The sequence below is a fragment of the Trifolium pratense genome, linkage group LG2 (genome assembly GCF_020283565.1).
Source record: "Trifolium pratense cultivar HEN17-A07 linkage group LG2, ARS_RC_1.1, whole genome shotgun sequence".
Classification (NCBI taxonomy): domain Eukaryota; kingdom Viridiplantae; phylum Streptophyta; class Magnoliopsida; order Fabales; family Fabaceae; genus Trifolium; species Trifolium pratense.
The window spans coordinates 6284009-6303854 of record NC_060060.1 but is presented as its reverse complement, the minus strand read 5'-3'; the positions used below and the strand labels follow the sequence as shown (position 1 = coordinate 6303854).

At 29.4% G+C, this 19846-nt stretch overlaps 2 protein-coding genes and 1 long non-coding RNA gene across 5 annotated transcripts; 2 read left to right on the top strand and 1 right to left on the bottom strand.

Annotated features, from left to right (window-relative positions):
* The first annotated feature begins 2222 nt into the window (after window positions 1–2222).
* Window positions 2223–5496, top strand: LOC123906620. 2 transcript variants are annotated; one of them, XM_045956567.1, is made up of 6 exons: window positions 2223–2430; window positions 2525–2641; window positions 3613–3675; window positions 3965–4197; window positions 4346–4393; window positions 4918–5496. In XM_045956567.1, the coding sequence occupies exons 1-6, from the start codon at window positions 2313–2315 to the stop codon at window positions 5113–5115; spliced, it is 777 nt and encodes a 258-aa protein (XP_045812523.1). In that variant the 5' UTR covers window positions 2223–2312; the 3' UTR covers window positions 5116–5496. The 2 variants fall into 2 exon arrangements, with proteins under 2 accessions (XP_045812523.1, XP_045812522.1); XM_045956566.1 differs by having other exon boundaries at window positions 3962–4197.
* Window positions 5497–13680: 8184 nt separating this feature from the next.
* Window positions 13681–14814, bottom strand: LOC123906619. The gene is made up of 3 exons (XR_006808950.1): window positions 14622–14814; window positions 14424–14499; window positions 13681–14149 (listed from the first exon to the last, which is right to left on the bottom strand). It is a non-coding gene; the product is annotated as an uncharacterized LOC123906619 (long non-coding RNA).
* Window positions 14815–16039: 1225 nt separating this feature from the next.
* LOC123906618 lies at window positions 16040–19556 on the top strand. Of its 2 annotated transcripts, none has more exons than XM_045956565.1 (6): window positions 16040–16283; window positions 16384–16500; window positions 17833–17895; window positions 17975–18207; window positions 18380–18427; window positions 18928–19556. In XM_045956565.1, the coding sequence occupies exons 1-6, from the start codon at window positions 16166–16168 to the stop codon at window positions 19123–19125; spliced, it is 777 nt and encodes a 258-aa protein (XP_045812521.1). In that variant the 5' UTR covers window positions 16040–16165; the 3' UTR covers window positions 19126–19556. The 2 variants fall into 2 exon arrangements, with proteins under 2 accessions (XP_045812521.1, XP_045812520.1); XM_045956564.1 differs by having other exon boundaries at window positions 17972–18207.
* The last annotated feature ends 290 nt before the right edge of the window (window positions 19557–19846 follow it).

Genomic DNA, 19846 nt, shown 5'->3' with positions numbered 1-19846 from the left:
GTGCTAGAAGAAGCAGAAGAAAAAAATGCAGTACAAAAGTGCATATGTAAAGAATGTCCTAATGAGTGGTTATGTCCTAAAGGCTTCCCTTCTCTTAAAGTTATGTCCTAAAGGCTTCCCTTCCTTGTTTGGAAAGATTCGTGATTTTTGAATGCCAAGAGTTAGAGGCTTCAATTCCTGCAAATATCAGCTTAAAAAAAGGCCTGTCTTGGCGGAACTCGGGTCATTGAATCCTCTCTAGAGAAAATTTTGTTCAACGGTGCCTCTCTTGAAAAGTTGGATTTTGGTAACTACGATGGTGCGAATCTTGAATGGTCTTCTTTTGATTTGCGAAGCTGTAATTCACTTCGCAATCTGTCGATAACAGGATGGTGCTTCTCGTCGTTGCCTTTTGCATTAAACTTGTTCACCAATATATCTTTGTTCTCTACATTTGTACGATTGCCAGAAGCTCAAATCGTTTCCACAAAGAAGTTTACCGTCGAGCCTGAGCACCCTCCGAATAAACGAATGCCCTAAATTGATTGCATCGAGAGAGGAGTGGGGTTTGTTCGAACTCAATTCTCTAAAAGAATTCAGAGTTAGTGATGACTTTGTAAACGCGGAGTCTTTCCCGGAGGAGAATCTATTGCGACCAACTCTTAACTCTCTCCATTTGGAAAATCGTTCAAAGCTAAGAATAATCAACTGCAAGGGTCTTCTTCATCTCAAATCTCTCAGGCTCTTAGGCATTGAAAATTGTCCTTGTTTTGAACGCTTGCCAGAGAAGGATCTTCCGAACTCCCTTTCTACTTTGTACATTCGTGAGTGTCCATTACTTAAGCAGTGGTACCGAAAGGAGGAAGGCGAACGTTGGCACAAAATATGTCACATCCCTGATGTATTTATTGATCTGCAGATGAAACGAAATGTACTATAAGTCAGGTGCACCACATTCACCCTTGGCATCTTATGTCCAACATTTCCAAATTTTTCGTTTATAGAAAATGTTATAAATCATTATCTTAACCATTTCATCAAACCATAATGAAATGATAATATCTCTGCTAAAAGGTTACATTGTAAGATTATAAAATTGTAAACAAATAATGTGTGCTATCACATAATTAGTGCTTGTTCTTAACAACCTTAACAGCATGTCTATGACCATCATAATCATCATAGTTTATATGCATCACATAATTACTCAATTGAGTCTTTTTCTTCATCAATGTTTGTGTCACTTGAATGAAGCTTTTTTATTTCTTCTAACTCTTCATGTGAGTGAAAGAGTACATGTTGTATGATCTTGTTCGTACCATGAAGGATCTATGTCTTCTCCTTCACATAGAAGAACACCGTGAATTGGTTCGAAACTGTTTAACAACATGCCTACGCGTACGTACCCCAGAATCACTGGCACTGCACCATATATGCTACTATAAGATCAATATTCACTTGATTTTTTTTTTTTTATTGATACAAAGTTTAGGTGAGTTTGGGTCCAGAAACTCGTTGATAATGTAATTAATGAATGAATCAATGAAACTAACTTAATTACTTACCAACAAAATCAACAAACTTGTTCTTACAAAGAATTCGTCTTGAAATGATTAGAACATGAGGAAGAATGATAGAGAGATCCAGGGCCGGTCCCGACTAATTTGAGATTCAGTACGAATAATAAAAATGGACCCATCCAAGATAATAAATCGGTTCACCCGAAGACAATCTAGAGCCAATTCATGGGAGCTTCTTTTGGTGCCCCTGTGTTTCTCACGCGCCCTACTCTTTTTTTTTTTTTTTATGCATCTGCTACTTAAGTAGTAGATGTTATAAAATGAGAAATTTGAGAAAAAAACATCGTTAGCTACTTAAGTAGCGGACAATGTTGAGAAACTTCGGAAGCGCGAAAAGAAGCTCACCCAATTCATGGGTTACTTTTGTAGTTGTTGTGCCCATAGTCACTTGGTTCACACTTCACTTTGATACGGAGTATGAGTTTGAATACGCGGTACTCCGATTACTTTAATTTTATCACATTATTTGTATGCATTAGTATGCTGTTTTATGCTATTAAGTTGGATGTTGTGAGTTTGTTCCCAAATTCATTCTTTTTATAATTAAAATAAAAAAATGAAAACAAATAATTTTATCTAATCAACAAAATTTTTAAAAATAAACACAGTATAAACTAATTCTTATTTTTAAGTTGCAATTTTCTTCTCCAAAATAAACACACTCATAATCATTTAAGTTGCAATTTTCTTCTCCAAAATAAAGTATCCATTTTCTTTGAGATTGTGAAGAAAGAACTTAACTGAAAGGAAAAGATGAAGAATTTGTTGGGTCACACAACAAAATTTGTTAATCTCTTCAAATTTTCTTCTTTCTCTTCTTCTCACTATTCTTCAATTTCTCGTTTCAATCACTTCACTACAATTACCACTAGTATAATTATTCTTCTTTTGCTTTTTTCACTTATAAATTTTTTTCTTTTTCAATTTTTTTCTTATGATTTTTTATTATTATTATTATTATTCAGGTTTGAAATCTGATTCAGTTATAAGAACAATATTGAAACTGAAAACCCCCAAAACCTTCATTTTTCAACAACCTCTCAATGTTACTGGTAATTACATCCGCAATTTCCGTTATTCTGGTAAGTTTTTGTAACTAATTCTGTTTAGTTTTTTTTTTTTCCTTTCTAATTATTATTTTCAATATTGGTTTTGGTTATTTAAGGTTTTAGAATTTTGTGTTTGTTTGGACTTTGGGTGAATTATGATAAGAGTGAAATTTGTATTCATTTAATTCTCATGTATGATGTATATAGTAGATTACTAGTCTCTTAGAAAATCCCAAATTGAAAATGTGGGATTGGTTTGGATTGACTTATTTGAATTTATGTGCATGCATAAGTACTTGTGAGGTCTGCAGCACCGACACTTTTGATCGAAGACATGTTTGGTGTCTGACTCATGTCAGTGTCCGACATGACACCGACATGTGATTACATTCATTTTCTCAAATTATTACTAGTGTCGGTGTATGTCCGGTGCCCATGTCGGTCTTTCATAGCTTGTAAAACTGTTTGATAGAATTTATGGAAACAACTTATGATATGTACATAAACTGTTTTTAGCTTATTTCCATAAGCTTTTCAAGATAACTTAGGAAAACAGCTTATTTGAAAACAATTTTGACTTTATTTTTATTTTTCCTATAGAACTAGTTTATAGATAAGCACTTACAAGATAACCGCTTATACTATGCACATAATTAAGTTGTTTATCCAATAAGTGCTTAACATGGTTTAGTTTCGTAAGTCTTGTCTAGGGAGATTAGCAATGTTGTTAACTATAAATTGTACTTCGACAATACCTACTCTTGATCTAGATATCTTTGAAACAGAGAAAGAAAGTTAAAGCAAGATGACACTTTCTTAATTCGTGGAAATTGAAAATGTTTTCTTCCAATCGAACATGTCGTAGAAGTTTGTTGTATTTAAAGTTGAAGTGATATGGCAAGGAAATGTGCTGGTCGTGAAAGTTGACACATCAATTTGATTATTTTATCTTCCGTATTAACTTTTTTGTAATGTCATATTGGTTTTTTTGGTACATATTCCAGGCATTGGAAGCATCTTAGGTGTGTCGGTTGCAACCGCATCAACTATAGCTTATGCCATCGATGGTGAGCTGGATATTTGATTGGTATTATGTACTTTAGCTTTTCTGTAGATGTTGTTAAATAGTGACTATAGCAGTGCTATAGCCCTATTGTGTAGCAAAAGTTGAATTGCTCTGCGATACACTATTTATTACAAGATGCTGTCAAATAGCAGATATATCAGAATTTGAACTAACCGCTATTTTCCGTGATCTACAATTGACAAAACTGTTTTCTGTTAATTTTGTTGGTACTTGTCCTCCCAACCTGCATTTCTCTCAATAACTCAAGCGTTTTTTTTTGCAACAAGTAGCTGAAGATGCTTTGGTCGATGATCGTCATAACGATTCACAAGATCTTTCAGAGGCGGAAGAAAATGTGCAAGATCTGTTGAAATTGGTTGGGAAATTTTGGTGGCCACTTTTTTTCATTGTGACAGTGCTCACAAACTTGGATAACCCTTTTACAATATTATTCATTAAAGTTACCTTATTCCTACTCTGCACAAAGCCGAATCCTTTCTCTGTATATTTTATTGTTGATCAGGTTAGATACAGCATTAATAATTTGACAAAGTGTAAACTATACAATATACTTGAATTTATTTGTTGCCATTTTTTGAACCGTCTAAGATTTTTCTATAATATATTGTTTTACTTGACAATGTGTTGATTTACAAATTCTTGTATTGCAGCTGTGTCAACAATCTATATGCGAAGATACCGAGTTTTTGAACAGAAAGGTGCATTGTCGCCTCTTTTATTTGATTATGTATTTAGCATGGACACCTTTCTATATCAGTTTATTCGCTCATGTTACCCAGATTATGTATTTAACCTCTTCAAGATAACGTAGAAAAACAGCGTATAGCTTAATTAAAAACAGTTTACTATTTTATCTTTTGTTATATAAATTCATACAATAAACACTTGTGCTATAAGCACATAATTAAGTTGTTTATCTAAACATGGCCTAGTTACTGTCTCCTATAAGGTTTCTGTTTGCAAATTATTGTCCCGACATAGATTTCATTAAGTGGTGTCGAGAGGCAACGTTAGATATTCAGATGTAATAATGTGTGCCTCGATAGATTGGATATGCCGAGTTGGTAGAACAAATATTATATTTGACCGAGCTTGTTATGTATATTTCAACATTAAAATCGAGGGGACTTTGTCATAAGACCTTGTATGTACTATGAATTTTACTGATCATAATGATTTGGAACACACTTTTTGATGATGGTGATTCTTCTTTCATGTGCAGTCAATATATGCCAGCAAAGTTGAAGTACAGGACTATAAGCTTCTTTGCCTGGCTGATATTGAAGTAAGAGGTGACAAGTTTACCTTGGTTGGAATTTTTTGTACATGGTGGACTTTACCATCTTGGGAAGCATGCTCTTTGATTGGAAGAAGCATTTTACTGAAAATAACTGAACAAGGAAGGTCTATGTTGAACTGAAAGGGAATCAGAGATTACACACAGTACTGGTTCTTCTCTGTCCTAGATCAATTGATAAACTGTGTGAAACTGATTATGTAACGTGGATTGTTTGGTCTCGAATCAACGATCTGGATTGCTTACAGTGTGAAACTGAGTGAAGCAATTACTGCTGCAAATCCGAGTCCAACTAAAATAGCTTACCCTTCTCAAGTATTTTGTTGATAAAGCCATATTTCTTTTCTTGTATTTTTTATAGGTAAATTTTAGAGGTCAGTTTGTTAGGGGCATGAGGATTTATTAGTAAATTAGATTGAACTCTGAACCTCCTTAATAATTCATTAGTGTCATAACTCATAACTGGATTACACTTTGAAAGACTTTTTTCTTGTTTCTTTAAAAGGGATTATCGTTCCCAATTTTTCTATTGTGATCAACAAGCTACGTTTTTTAGGTAAAATTTAGCATCTAACATAATATGTATTTGAAGGAGAAAAAAAAAACTTGTGTGTATTTCTTTAGGTGTTATTTGTATGCTTTTTAACATGAAATTTACTTATGAGTATAAGAAATTGAAAAAAATAACAAATTTGAAAAAATCATGGTTAATAACCATACGAAAAGTACCTAAAAAAATATACCTGAGTTTTGTCCTACATGTAAATTTCATTCTTCATAAACTATCTATGCTGTATTTTATAAAAGACTACAATGATATTTACTCAAAAAGATTAAGGCACGAGAATCCCTATCCCAGAATTCATGGTACTGAATTATTTCGTATCTGTGGTTATAATAATATTTTTGAATTCATCATACTTTATCTATTTTTCTTTTTAACTCCATTCCCCCCACCCATCTTTACTCTCTTATTCCTCGCCTCTACATTATTGTCATTATTGTTACTTCATAACTCTTGGCCGCTATGGGTATAGGATGAGAGTGTTTATATGTCCCAAGTTGGATCTCTACTCACTCCTTGATGCCTAGATGCTCTTAACTTAAAAAAAATACATGTATGTTAATATATGTTATATTATTACCATGATTATTATCCTTTTGGGGGTTAAATAAGTTTTCATACCATATAATATAAATATACTATATTTCAATTTTAATCTCTTTAAACAATTTCAGCATGTTTGGTTTTTTCAAGTATTCTTCATCACATCATTTGTCCTATTTTTAAGTCAAATTCATATGTAAACTTCACATTTTTAAATTAGTTTTTGTATTTATGATTGTAATATTTTTTAATTAGTTCCTTTTTATTTGTCGTTTTAGAATAGTAACAATAAATTAAGAAATTATATTTTTGCACATTATCTTCCTATTATCTAATCGGATTAATAATATTTTGATTATTAGTTTGTTATTCGAGATTAATAATAGTTTGTTATTCGAGATTAAATAGATTAATAATAGTTTGTTATTCGAGACAATAGAAATTAACCAAAAATAATTAGGAGAATGACACATGTTAAAAAGACAAATGTCATGAATTTTTATTGGAATTTTTTCTTTTAATTTTCTAAATATTAAAAATTTTGTATCATTAAATGCTAAAATTTTATTTTATTTTTGGTCAAGTAGCCTAGTGGCTAGAATTTCACTTTTAAAGTGATATAGTAGGAGTACCAGAGTTCGAATCCCCATTATACATGCAATATCAACTGAACTATGCTCACGAGGACTTAAATGGTAAATTTTTATTTTTAAGTAATTTAACACGTGTCTTAAAATATCCATGTTAACATGACCCAAATAATTAAAAAAAAAAAAAAAAACTAGAATATACACAAATAGTAATTGCTAAAAGAGCGAGTACATGGCAGTGAGGATTGCTATTAAACAGAACTAGTATCCGGACCCGTGCCAAGTACGGGTTAAAAAGTGAGTATAAAAATTAACATTGTAATATTTCAAATTTCATAATTATCTAACACAAAAAATTATAAATTACACTAATATGTTACAAAAGTTACACCGAATTTTTTTGTCTTTAAAAATCTGTGTAACAAATTTTGCTACTTCAAAAATTAAAATGCCAATAATTAAATAATGACTAAGTTTTTGAAAAAAAAATTAAGCCCAAAAAATCTTTTTTTTTTAATAAGGGGTCTAAATTTTACTTTTATGAAAATATGAAGACTAATATACATTTAAATTTATTTTTATTACAAAAATAACTTAACACAATTCAAATTTTCTAAACACATAAAATAAAGTAGAGTAGTTACATTCAAAAATCATCTTTTTATTTCTAAACTTTTGACTTTCTGCATTTTATTTAAAGTAAAGTAGTTATATGCGAAGATCATCTTTTTCTTACGGTTAGCCTGTCATAATTTGGTTCATGCTTTCCTTACTCAATCATCGGAAGTTGGACACTTCCTCTATTTTTACTCGATGTGGCCTCCAAGAAACGACTTTCCTTCATTGTGTTCAGGACTATACATTCCCTAGAAACCCTTGGCACCACATTGAATTCAATGACTGAACTTTTTTCTCTTTAATTGACCCACATGATTGGCTCAAGGTCGGCTTCATGGGTCCCCAAGCTAATCCTTTCTCGGCTGGTGTTTGATATATATGGAGATATCATAATTTAATTTATTTAAACAATGAATTTTGTCCCTAAATCAGCTATCCTTCAACATCCAGAGTTTGGTCTAGATTTTCACATCTTTTTTCTCCTCTAATCACGTTGATACACGTTCATCAAATGGAACAATGAAAACTTCTCTTGTGTGATCCTCAACGTTGACGGTAGTTGTTTAGGTTCCTCGATTAGAGCTAGTTATGAGGGTTTTATCAGAAACAATTTAGGTTTTTACTTATCAAACTTTTCTGGCTTCATTCGTGAGTCGTCTGAAATGATGTTTGTGAAACTTTATGTCGTTTATAGAGGTTTTACATTGGCCAAAAACTTGGCTATTGAAGAACTTGTTTGCTACTCCGACTCATTACTCTATATCAAATATTGAATGTTAATATTCAATATAAGTATAATATTACAAAACAAATAAAATTCAAGATAAAGCGTGTTATAGTGATTATAACGCAAAACTTAAAATCATGAAACAAATCAAATGAAATCGATTCGGTGGTAAGATTAAACATTGATCTTGGTAGTGGAGTTTGGGTAAAAATCTTCAAGCTATTGTCATTTATATGAATTTTTTTTTTTTAAGGAATTTATATGAATGGCTTATGACACATATAAAATGTTAACTAAAGGCAAGAGATTAAATGACCACAATGTACAAAGCAAATGGAGCAACATGCCATTTTCTTATAACAACAATAAAAAAATATACAAACACAACTACACCAAGAACATATCCACATGAATTCCATTCCAAAACTTGACATTTTCCTATGTCAATCTTATTAGTGAGGTGATCTCTAATAAATATGTTATATTTCAGTAGCTTCCAAAGGTTGACATTTTTTTTCTTTCTTATTTCCACTCAGTTATTCATCAGAACATATCTACATGAATTCCATTCATCTCTTTGGGTAATAACATGTTTCCAGCATAATGTTCCGCAAGAGCTGGAATACATCTTAAACATCTTTTTACAACAACTTCACTTTCAAAAGTACACCTTCCACTGATTTAGAAATCACATCATTGTTGAAATCAAATCACCAATGGTCTCTTTGACTCAAGGACGACATGAAAAAAATAGAATTTAAAATATGGATACTTGTTCTTGATATTAGCACAAAAGTCAGCTTACGAACTATTTTTTTAAAATAAAATGAAATTGCAGTGACAAAATGAAAGGTTTTTAAAATGCAGGGACTAAAACTCAAATGACCCGTCAGTACATGGACCTTTTGCATATTTAAGCCCCAAACGAATTATGTAGATTTTGCATAAATTGTAATTGTATAATTTGCTTACTTCATATCCTGCAAGATGCACTAATACTATGCTGAAATTTTACCCAACTCAAACAATGAAAGTGTTAAAGTTGTTGATTATGAATAGTTGGAAACACATCTAGAAATTACGTCTCAAATTTCAAGCTATAATCCTGACATCAGCTTCAGAATTATGTTTGATGTGACTCAAACTTTGCAAAGTTAAAAGAACATAAGATCTTTGTGCAAAACTTGTGAAAACAAATAAGTGCAACATATTTGATATGATTTATAAGCTTCTGAAGTTGGCTTTGATCTTGCTGGTAGCAACTGCAAACAACAAACATGTTTTTTCAACTATGAAATTTGTGAACGTGTTTTTTTCAGCCACACCAATATGTCAGGTTTGGTTCCGCCCTTGTACCCGAGAGAACTTGATACATGCAATGGATTTAAAGAAATGAAAACACAGATATCAAACTATTCAAGAGAATTTGAAACACAAAGAATTTGAAGCATGAAGAGAAGAATGATGGTTTTGTTGAACTTAATGCTGAAGAGAATGATAAATTTTAGGTTGTTGACACATATTGTTTTATTGAATCTGAAACATGAGCATGTTAACTCGTATTGTTTGAGTGTTACCTCGTAGGCAAAGTCAAAGTAAAATTCGTAAGCTTAATAAATTTATTGGTGCAGTTCCTTGGTTAATTAAAATCAAAAACAAAAAACAAACATATTCATTTTAGTTTTTTTGGTTTAGTTAATTTTTTGACTTAAAGTAAAAAAAGATCGAGTAATTTTCACTTTGATTTGATTTTTTGGGTTCATCGATTTTGTCCAAAATATTTCTGCATACTTAAGTATACTGACCACTTTTTATGGAAAAATATGCATAATCAACACTTAGCAACATGATTTTTTTTTTTTTAACAACACTTAGAAACATGAAATGAAACCTAAAAAAACTACTATTTTTGCCACATTTAATTGAATATATGATTTTTTCTTACAAAAATTGAAAATATGAATTTATATGAATTAATGAAACATTTAATTTCATAATTAAAAAAAATGCAACTATTCTTTGAACTCTAAGGTGTTTCATGTCTTAGAGTAAGTACCATCTCGTGTACCTTAAATTATTTTTAATAAAAGTTAATATAAAAATGAATTTGAATATATTTTTTAACGGAATTATTTAGGAGCAAAGTAATTATTTAGGAGTATAATAACATTTGAATTTTTTTTCTAGAAAAAACATTTACATTTCTTTTTTACCAAAAGTCATTTAAAATTTGAAATTGAATTGACTAATTAAAAACTATTCGTGACTCATTAAGTCTAGAATATTTCACTATTATATTCTTATTGCATTTGAAAAGTTTTTTCCTTAAAAAAAATCTGAAGAATCATGTAGTGTTTTTTTTTTTTTAAGAATCATGTAGAATTTGACATGTAGGAGTATAAGATTAGTACGTTGACAGAGTGTTAAGAAAATTTGCATTAGAAGTCAAAAAAAAAATTGCATTGATTATTTTGATTTTGTATAGAAAAACTGACAATTTGAAACAAAAGTAAAAAAAATGGAGAAAATCTGATTTCCGTTCCTTTAATTCATGATTCTGAATTAATTAATTAATTGAGAATTGTGACATTTATCGTAGTTCAATTTTAAATAAATGTCCATTATTAAGTTGAAAAGGTTATGGTAGGAGAAGTCAAGTCAAAATTCTGGGACATAATTAAGTATTTTTAATTTATAATCTTATTCAAAATCTCATGTATTTGAATTACAAAATTGGTCTCAATTTTACTCTTTGTTTAATTGTCGAACAAAAGTTAATTACCTTTTTTTTTTGTGAATAAAGTTAATTACCCTTTATTTATATTAAAACGTTAATTTCCTTATATTTGGAGTGTGTTAGTAGCAAATAATAAAATGTCTTTAATTATGAATTGAGTTAAAACGCAATGTTTTTCTGTCAAGGGGAATGAGCAATAAATAACAATAAATACACGTACAATTTTTTAAGGTTAATCGGGATTTATATGTTTACATACCCTTTTTTCGTGATATGCATAGGTTAATCCGATTATTAGAGAAAAAAATAGGAGAATCAACAAAATTATTGTGGACATTAAACACGATATTATTTTCCTTAATAAGTTTGGTGAAAATAATAACATTAAATATAAAATGCATGAAAATGAACTTTCATTGCGGGACTGCCACATGTACAAAATGCTTTGAAAAATAAGTCCTAATTATAATATTAGTATAGTTTAGTATAGATATAGGCCACATAGAATTTTTTTAAAAATAAATTTTTTTTTTAATAATATATGAATAGAAATGTAAACTACAATATAAATTACAAAAATAAAATAGATCTCATATTAATATATAAAAAGAAAAATAAGTTTATGTAGTAATTAAGAAAAAGTAATCATTGAGTCAAAAAAAGAAAAAGTAATCATCTTAAAAAAAAAAGTAATCATCTTATTAATAAGAGTTAAAATATAGATTTTCATAAAAATTACAAAAAGAAAAAGATGGACCTTCATAAAAGTAATATGCATTGGCAGTGTAAAATAATTTTACACTGTCAATCACAACCATGTTTTCCACCACGTCACCCCACTTAACCCCACCCTCTTGATATGACATGGAAGATCGAATCATTCTAATTGATTGTCGGTGTAAAATTAAATTAAACTGACGACGTGTGATCATTAAACTCTTAATATATATTAATAGATCCCGTAGAAAAGATCGATTTTTATTATGGGATATGATCAATTGACACCAAATATTTTGCTAAAAATGTCAAATTCGATTCATTTATTTTATTTAATCCAATGATTTAAAACAATTTCTAAAAATGTTTGACAAAATTAAATAATTTGTGATTTCTCTCAAAATATTTCCTTAAATATATAATAGATTTTTTTTTACTTTTTTGTCCATCACCTGAAGAGAGAAAAATGGTTATAGTCATAAATTCATAATCATAACTTTAATACAATACTATCATACCAAAATGTCTTAATTTTCTTTTCCAATCCATAGGACCATATCTACGGCAGCCGCCAGCCACAACATATGAGGGCGTTTGGTATTTTAATTTAAAATTTAATATTAAGGAACACCAATGATTGAATTTCAATCAATTTTTCATATCTCTTGTTAGTACTTTTACGGTTTAGTAGGCATAATATAGATGATTTGTCCAAAATTTTACAACCTATAAAATTAGAGAAAGTGTGGTTTCTTTTGAATGAGAAAATAGAGGATCACTATTTCACTCTCTTTAGAATTTATATTATTAAAGAAAAATTTGTATTATTAATTAAATATATAAAAACGGAAAAAGATACACACGTGCTTGAAAACTAAATCAGTATTATTTCTTCTGTTGTAGCAATGCTCGCATTTTTTATATTTTATTTTTGTCAGGTATCCTAATGGCAACGCCCACATGTTTTAGTGCTATGCAATTTGTATGTTTAGACGCAAGTGATGTAGTATTATTTTCTTGGCACCCCCTATGGACTTGATCTTGTGAAAGGAAGTTTGTCTTATAATACGTATTGCTATAAAAAGAACATTTAACAAATCTACATTAGTTCTTCTACAAATAAATAATGGAAACAACATTGATATATTACATGTGTTTTTTGATCGGTAATTAAAAGGAAAAAAGTAAAACCAAGGTAATAGATATCTATATTTAAAAATACAAATCATGTAACACTATTCCATCATAAATGGATTCAATTGCTCATCTTTTGTCTCAAAATCGTTAACGTCATATAATTCTTCTACACACCTGTGCCAATAAACATTCTCATATATATGTCTGCAAATAAAATATTATAAAAAATGACTAAATTCAACTCATAATATCATATTGACAAAAATATATAACTAAGATATTAAAATATAATGACATAACTTGAATTAGTTTTTGGAATCAGAATCATGTAACAAATAAGAATAAAGAAATCGTTTCAATAAAAAGAAAGACAAAGATTTTGAGAAGAATTTCAGAATTTCATAATGGTGTGAAAATTGTAAAACTCAAAAGCAATATATATAGCCAAAGAGAGCAAGTAACATTATCAATTATCAATTATTCCCTTAATTTAAGCTTGTAATTGGAAAAAAATAATCTTCATGCACACGTTTTTATTAAAAATATATTCTTTCTTATATTGCTTTAAACATTGTTGCTAAGAAAGGAAATTATTACTGGTTAAAAAGAATATTATCATATTAATACTGCTTTAAACATTGTTGCTATAAAATGATGGGTAATATAATAATATTCATAAATATTCATAAAAGTAATAAATGTGTGAGGAGTGATGGCGCATTTCAAATAAAAATGGCTCCCATATTTTGACAATATATTGATTTTGTTTATGATTTAGCAATAAATTCATTTAATGTAGTACAAATAATTTTCTCACTAATCTCAAATATGAATTGTTTATAAAATATATTAATTTAATTATTAATTATTGTAATAATAGCATTTAATATCAAATGCATGAGAAGAGGAGAGAGAAAGGGAAATAAGTCTGGCTTATTACATATTATAGATTTCAATACAAATATCAATGATTTTAAACGCTGAACAATTTATTTTTTTAAATTAAATAAAATAGATTTGATTCAAACCAACATCATAAATCAAATTTTGTACATATCCAAGGTAGTAAATAAATAGGGCCGAATAGAATAGTAAACCAAGTCACTAGTATAATGAAATTCATTAGACCTCTCACCTCTTTTGAGTTAACTATAACAAACCATGTAAGTGTGATGCAACATAAGATAAAAGTGATGATAGCTGCTATATATGAAATAAGGCTCACTTCTATACTTGATGTTACACTTGATAGCACCAAAATGTGCAATGTACCGTTTTTGATGTCGATGTTGTCGTCGTCGTTGTTGTTCGAGAGATGATATCGTGTAATACGAAATATTGCTATTTGAAAAAATAAAACAAGAGCAACGAGTGAAAGCATCACGATAGTGTCATGTTCGGCCATGAATTTACCAATATATGATGATGTATTCAATGTAACAACAATAGTCAAAAACAAGGATAACATCAATGTGGTTCGAGCTAGTTGCTCAAGCCTCCGATCTCTATTGTTGATCATGTTCCTATATTTTAACAATGAGATTTAGATACATTCATTGATTTAAGAAATTAAAAGACAAAAAAAAAGTAAATTAAATTAAAGACCCATTTAAATTTGACTTATTTTTAACTTATGAAAATAGTTTATGCAAATAAATAAACGTAAAAATTGTGTTTTTATAAATTCTTTTTTACTTTTTTCCATAAATTAAGTTGAAAAATTTATAATAATATATAAAAATTTATTTATTTGCAAAGTTCAAAAATAAGCTAATTCAAACGGAAACGATTGAATACCTTGGATTATTTGGAATAGAGGAGTAAGGTTCTTCCACCACAATCGCAATAAGAGGATTTTCCATGTTTTTTTTCACTGTCACAATAACAATGTATATTTATTCATGACACACGCAGTCACATAGATTAAAAAAAAGAATGAATATTATCAAGGTAAAAATAAATAAATAAAATATCAAAGGGATGTATTAGTAGTACCCTTGGATGAGAGGAGTTGTATCTTTCTTCTTTAACAATCGCAAATTCAAATTCAAAGAGAGACAGTATATTATATTTTGAGGAGACCTAAAAAGTGATGGCAAATTTTGGAGAGTTTGTTAATGTTGTATATATTTCAATATTCCAGTTATATATAGATAAAACTTTTTTTTTTATGTCAAAACAAGTTCACTTTTGTTTTTAAAAGATTTTTTTTTAAAATAAAATATTCATTGTATAAATTGTATAAATGATTAGTATCTTCTTTTCTATATTTTTTTTTATTAGTATCTTCTATATTTAGGTTGAGAATAATTAGATTCAATAAGAGCCCGTTTGAATTAAGCATATTTTTTATTAGTATCTTATATATATATATATATATATATATATATATATATATATATATATATATATATATATATATATTTTATATTTTTATGTTAATTTATAAGTTTTCATCGACAAAAATTGTATCTTTATAAGCTATATTTCCATAAATTATTTTGAAAAATTTATAATAATACATAAAAACTTATTTATTTACATAAATTATTTCGCATAAGCTTAAAAATAAGCCAATTCAAACATGACCTAAATACTTATAATATAATAAAATATAACAGACAAAATTCTAGTATGGAATCACAAGTCTAAACACCTTTAGCAACCCTAATTTTCCCTCTCTTCTACAAAAAAAAAAAAAAAAGTGACTTGCTTATCCTTCTCAGCGTCGTAAACTTGCTTCTTAACAACAACATCATTATAGCATCATCACAACCAAGGGCGGCTCAGCAAGGGCAAGACAACCCTTCGCCTCAAAATTTATGTTTGTTGGATATTTTTAAAATAGAGGTTGCTAATTTATTCTCACCTAAATAAGTTAGCAAACTTACTCCCACTATATATTTACTAAAAAAAACAATTTTATTTATACAAACCAATTTGAGTTATAAGATTAGTTTCGTAAATGTCATTTTATTCTATTTTTGAAACAAATTATTAAAAAGATATTTCCTTAATTTTAGAAAACTAGACTTTATTACGTCTTATATAAAATTCAAATTATTAAATGTAGATTTTACAAACAAACATTTAACATAATCACTTAAATTCAAAATATATGTGAAAAATAATAATATTTTCAATATATAAATAGCATAGTATTATTATAATTTGTTTTCCCATACATCTATAACAATATATAAAAAGGATACGTGAGTTTGGGATGAATTTTTCAATATACTTATTTTACCATTGACTTAGTTTCACAACTTCCATTAACTAATGAGTTATTTTAAAAAAAATAAAAATTCAAATCATAAAAATATGAATAAGTGGCAAATGAGTGGCCTATACGATTACCAACTTAATAATACATTTATACTACGTATAAAGAATATGCAAATATTTTTTGTGTAGACTTTTCATAATGGATTAAACACACTTATAATCATTTAGTTGCAATTTTCTTCATCCAAAAATAAAGGAAGTATCCATTTTCTTTATCAATTGTGAAGAAAGAACTTAACCGAAAGCTAAAGATGAAGAATTTGTTGGGTCACACAACAAAATTTGTTAATCTCTTCAAATTTTCTTCTTTCTCTTCTTCTCACTATTCTTCAATTTCTCGTTTCAATCACTTCACTACAATTACCACTAGTATAATTATTCTTCTTTTGCTTTTTTCACTTAAATTTTTTTCTTTTCAATTTTTTTTCTTATGATTTTTATTATTATTATTATTATTATTATTATTCAGGTTTGAAATCTGATTCAGTTATAAGAACAATATTGAAACTGAAAACTCCCAAAACCTTCATTTTTCAACAACCTCTCAATCTTACTGCTAATTACATCCGCAATTTCCGTTATTCTGGTAATTCTGTTTAGTTTTTTTTTTCTTTATAATTATTATTTTTAATATTGGTTTTGGTTATTTAAGGTTTTAGAATTTTGTTTTTGTTTGGGTGAATTATGATAAGTGTGAAATTTGTATTAATTTAATTCTCATGTATGATGTATATAGTAGTCTCTTAGAAAATCCCAAATTGAAAATGTGGGATTGGTTTGGATTGACTTATTTGAGCTTATGTGCATGCATAAGTACTTGTGAGGTCTGCAGCACCGACACTTCTGATCGAAGACATGTTCGGTGTTTGACTCATGTAAGTGTCTGACATGACGCCGACATGTGATTACATTCATTTTCTCAAATTATTACTAGTGTCGGTGTCATGTCCGGTGCCCATGTCAGTCTTTCGTAGCTTGTGAAACTGTTTGATAAAGTTTATGGAAACAACTTATGATATGTACATAAACTGTTTTTAGCTTATTTTCATAAGCTTTTAACTTATGAAAACAGCTTATTTGAAGACAATTTTGACTTTATTTTAATTTTTGCTATAGAACTAGTTTATAGATAAACACTTACAAGATAACCGCTTATATAGGCACATAATTAAGTTGTTTATCCAATAAGTTCTTAACATGGTTTTGTTTCGTAAGTCTTGTCTAGGGAGGTTAGCAATATTGTTAACTATGAATTGTACCATAGGAAACTAGAACCAGCTTGTATCAATAAGGTACAGATGATTTTTCATAATTTTGTATACGAGCTCAGTTTTGTAGTTATGCCGCAGCCGGGCTGTTAATTTTACAATTTTCTATTGTGCAGCATTGGGGCATGGTGATATAACATAATAGAAAAGGAAAGAAAAAAAAAATTGTTTTCATATGTAATAATTGTTGAGATCTCATGTCATCTAGGTATGTGGTTGTAACTTATCCTTTAGTTAGCTTTTGGGTTGAGTTAATCTCATTTCATTTTTAAATCTAAAACGGTATCAGAATCTTAGACTTCAATATTAAGCCAACCATAGATGATGCCTAGTCGGGCAAACTTAATGGCTCCAAATGTCCAACCCTAAGCATAAATAGTCTGTGTTAAGATCCGACATCAACTAGGTACGTAACGAAAGAACTCCTTGTAAGTACTTGGACCATCCCTACTCTTGATCTAGATCTTTGAAACAGAGAAGAAAGTTAAATCAAGTTGACACTTTCTTAATTCGTGGAAATTGAAAATGTTTTCTTCCAATCGAACATGTCGTAGAAGTTTGTTGTATTTAAAGTTGAAGTGATATGCCAACAAAATGTGCTGGTCTTGAAAGTTGACACATCAATTTTATTTTTTTGGTACATATTCCAGGCATTGGAAGCATCTTAGGTGTGTCGGTTGCAACCGCATCAACTATAGCTTATGCCATCGACGGTGAGCTGCATATTTGACTGGTATTATGTACTTTAGCTTTTCTCTCAATAACTCGAGCGTTTTTATTTGCAACAAGTAGCTGAAGATGCTTTGGTGGATGATCGTCATAACGATTCAGAAGATCTTTCAGAGGCGGAAGAAAATGTGCAACATCTGTTGAAATTGGTTGGGAAATTCTGGTGGCCACTTTTTTTCATTGTGACAGTGCTTACAAACTTGGATAACCCTTTTACAATATTATTCATTAAAGTTACTTTATTCCTACTCTGCACAAAGCCGAATCCTTTCTCTGTATATTTTATTGTTGATCAGGTTAGATACAGCATTAATAATTTGACAAAGTGTAAACTATACAATATGCTTGAATTTATTTGTTGCCATTTTTTGAACCGTCTAAGATATTTCTATAATATATTTCATTCAGTAACTGAATATTATTTGTTTTAATTGACAATGTGTTGATTTACAAATTCTTGTATTGCAGCTGTGTCAACAATCTATATGCGAAGATACCGAGTTTTTGAACAGAAAGGTGCATTGTCATCTCTTTTATTTGATTATGTATTTAGCACGGATGCCTAACTATATCAGTTTATTCGCTCTTGTTACATAGTTTATGTATTTAACCTCTTCAAGATAGCGTATAAAAACAGCGTATAGCTTAATTGAAAACAGTTTACTATTTTATCACTTGTGCTATAAGCACATAATTAAGTTGTTTATCTAAACATGGCCTAGTTATTGTCTACTATAAGGTTTCTGTTTGCAAAGTATTGTCCCGACATAGATTTTCATTAAGTGGTATCGAGAGGCAACATTAGATATTCAGATGTAATAATGTGTGCCTCGATATATTGGATATGCCGAGTTGGTAGAACAAATATTATATTTGATTGTGAGCTTGTTATGTGTATTTCAACATTAAAATCGAGGGGAACTTCATTATAAGACCTTGTATGTACTATGAATTTCACTGATCATAATGATTTGGAACACACTTTTTGATGATTGTGATTCTTCTTTCATGTGCAGTCAATATATGCCAGCAAAGTTGAAGTACAGGACTATAAGCTTCTTTGCCTGGCTGATATTGAAGTAAGAGGTGACAAGTTTACCTTGGTTGGAATTTTTGGTACATGGTGGACTTTACCATCTTGGGAAGCATGCTCTTTGATTGGAAGACGCATTTTACCGAAAATAACTGAACAAGGAAGTCCTGTGTTGAACTGAAAGAGAATCAGATTACACAAAGTACTGCTTCTTCGCTGTCCGAGATCGATTGATAAACTGTGTGAAACTGATTATGTAACGTCCTCTTGGTCTCGAATCAACAATCTGGATTGCTTACAGTGTGAAACTGCGCGAAGCAATTACTGCAGCAGATTCAAGTCCAACCAAAAGGGCTTACCCTTCTCAAGTCTTTTGTTGTTAAAGCCATATTTCTTTTCTTGTATTTTTTATAGGTAAATGTTAGTGGTCAGTTTGTTAGGGGCAGGAGGATTTATTGGTAAATTAGATTGAACCTCCTTCTTAATACTTCATTAGTGTCCTAACTCATAACTGGATTATACCTTCAAAAGACTTTTTTCTTGTTTCTTTAAAAGGGATCATCGTTCCCAATTTTTCTATTGTGATCAACAAGCTACATTTTTTAGGAAAAATTTAGCATCTAACATATGTATTTGAAGGAGAAAAAACAAACTTGTGCGTATTTCTTTAGGTGTTATTTGTATGGTTCTTAACATGAAATTTACTTTTTGAGTATAAGATATTGAAAAAATTACAAATCTGAAAAAATCATGATTAATAACCATACGAAAAAGTACCTAAAAAAATACAGCTGAGTTTTGTCCTACATGTAAATTTCATTCTTCATAAACTATCTATACTGTGTGTTTCAAAAAGATTAAGGCACCAATCCCTATCCCAGAATTCATGGTACTAAATTATT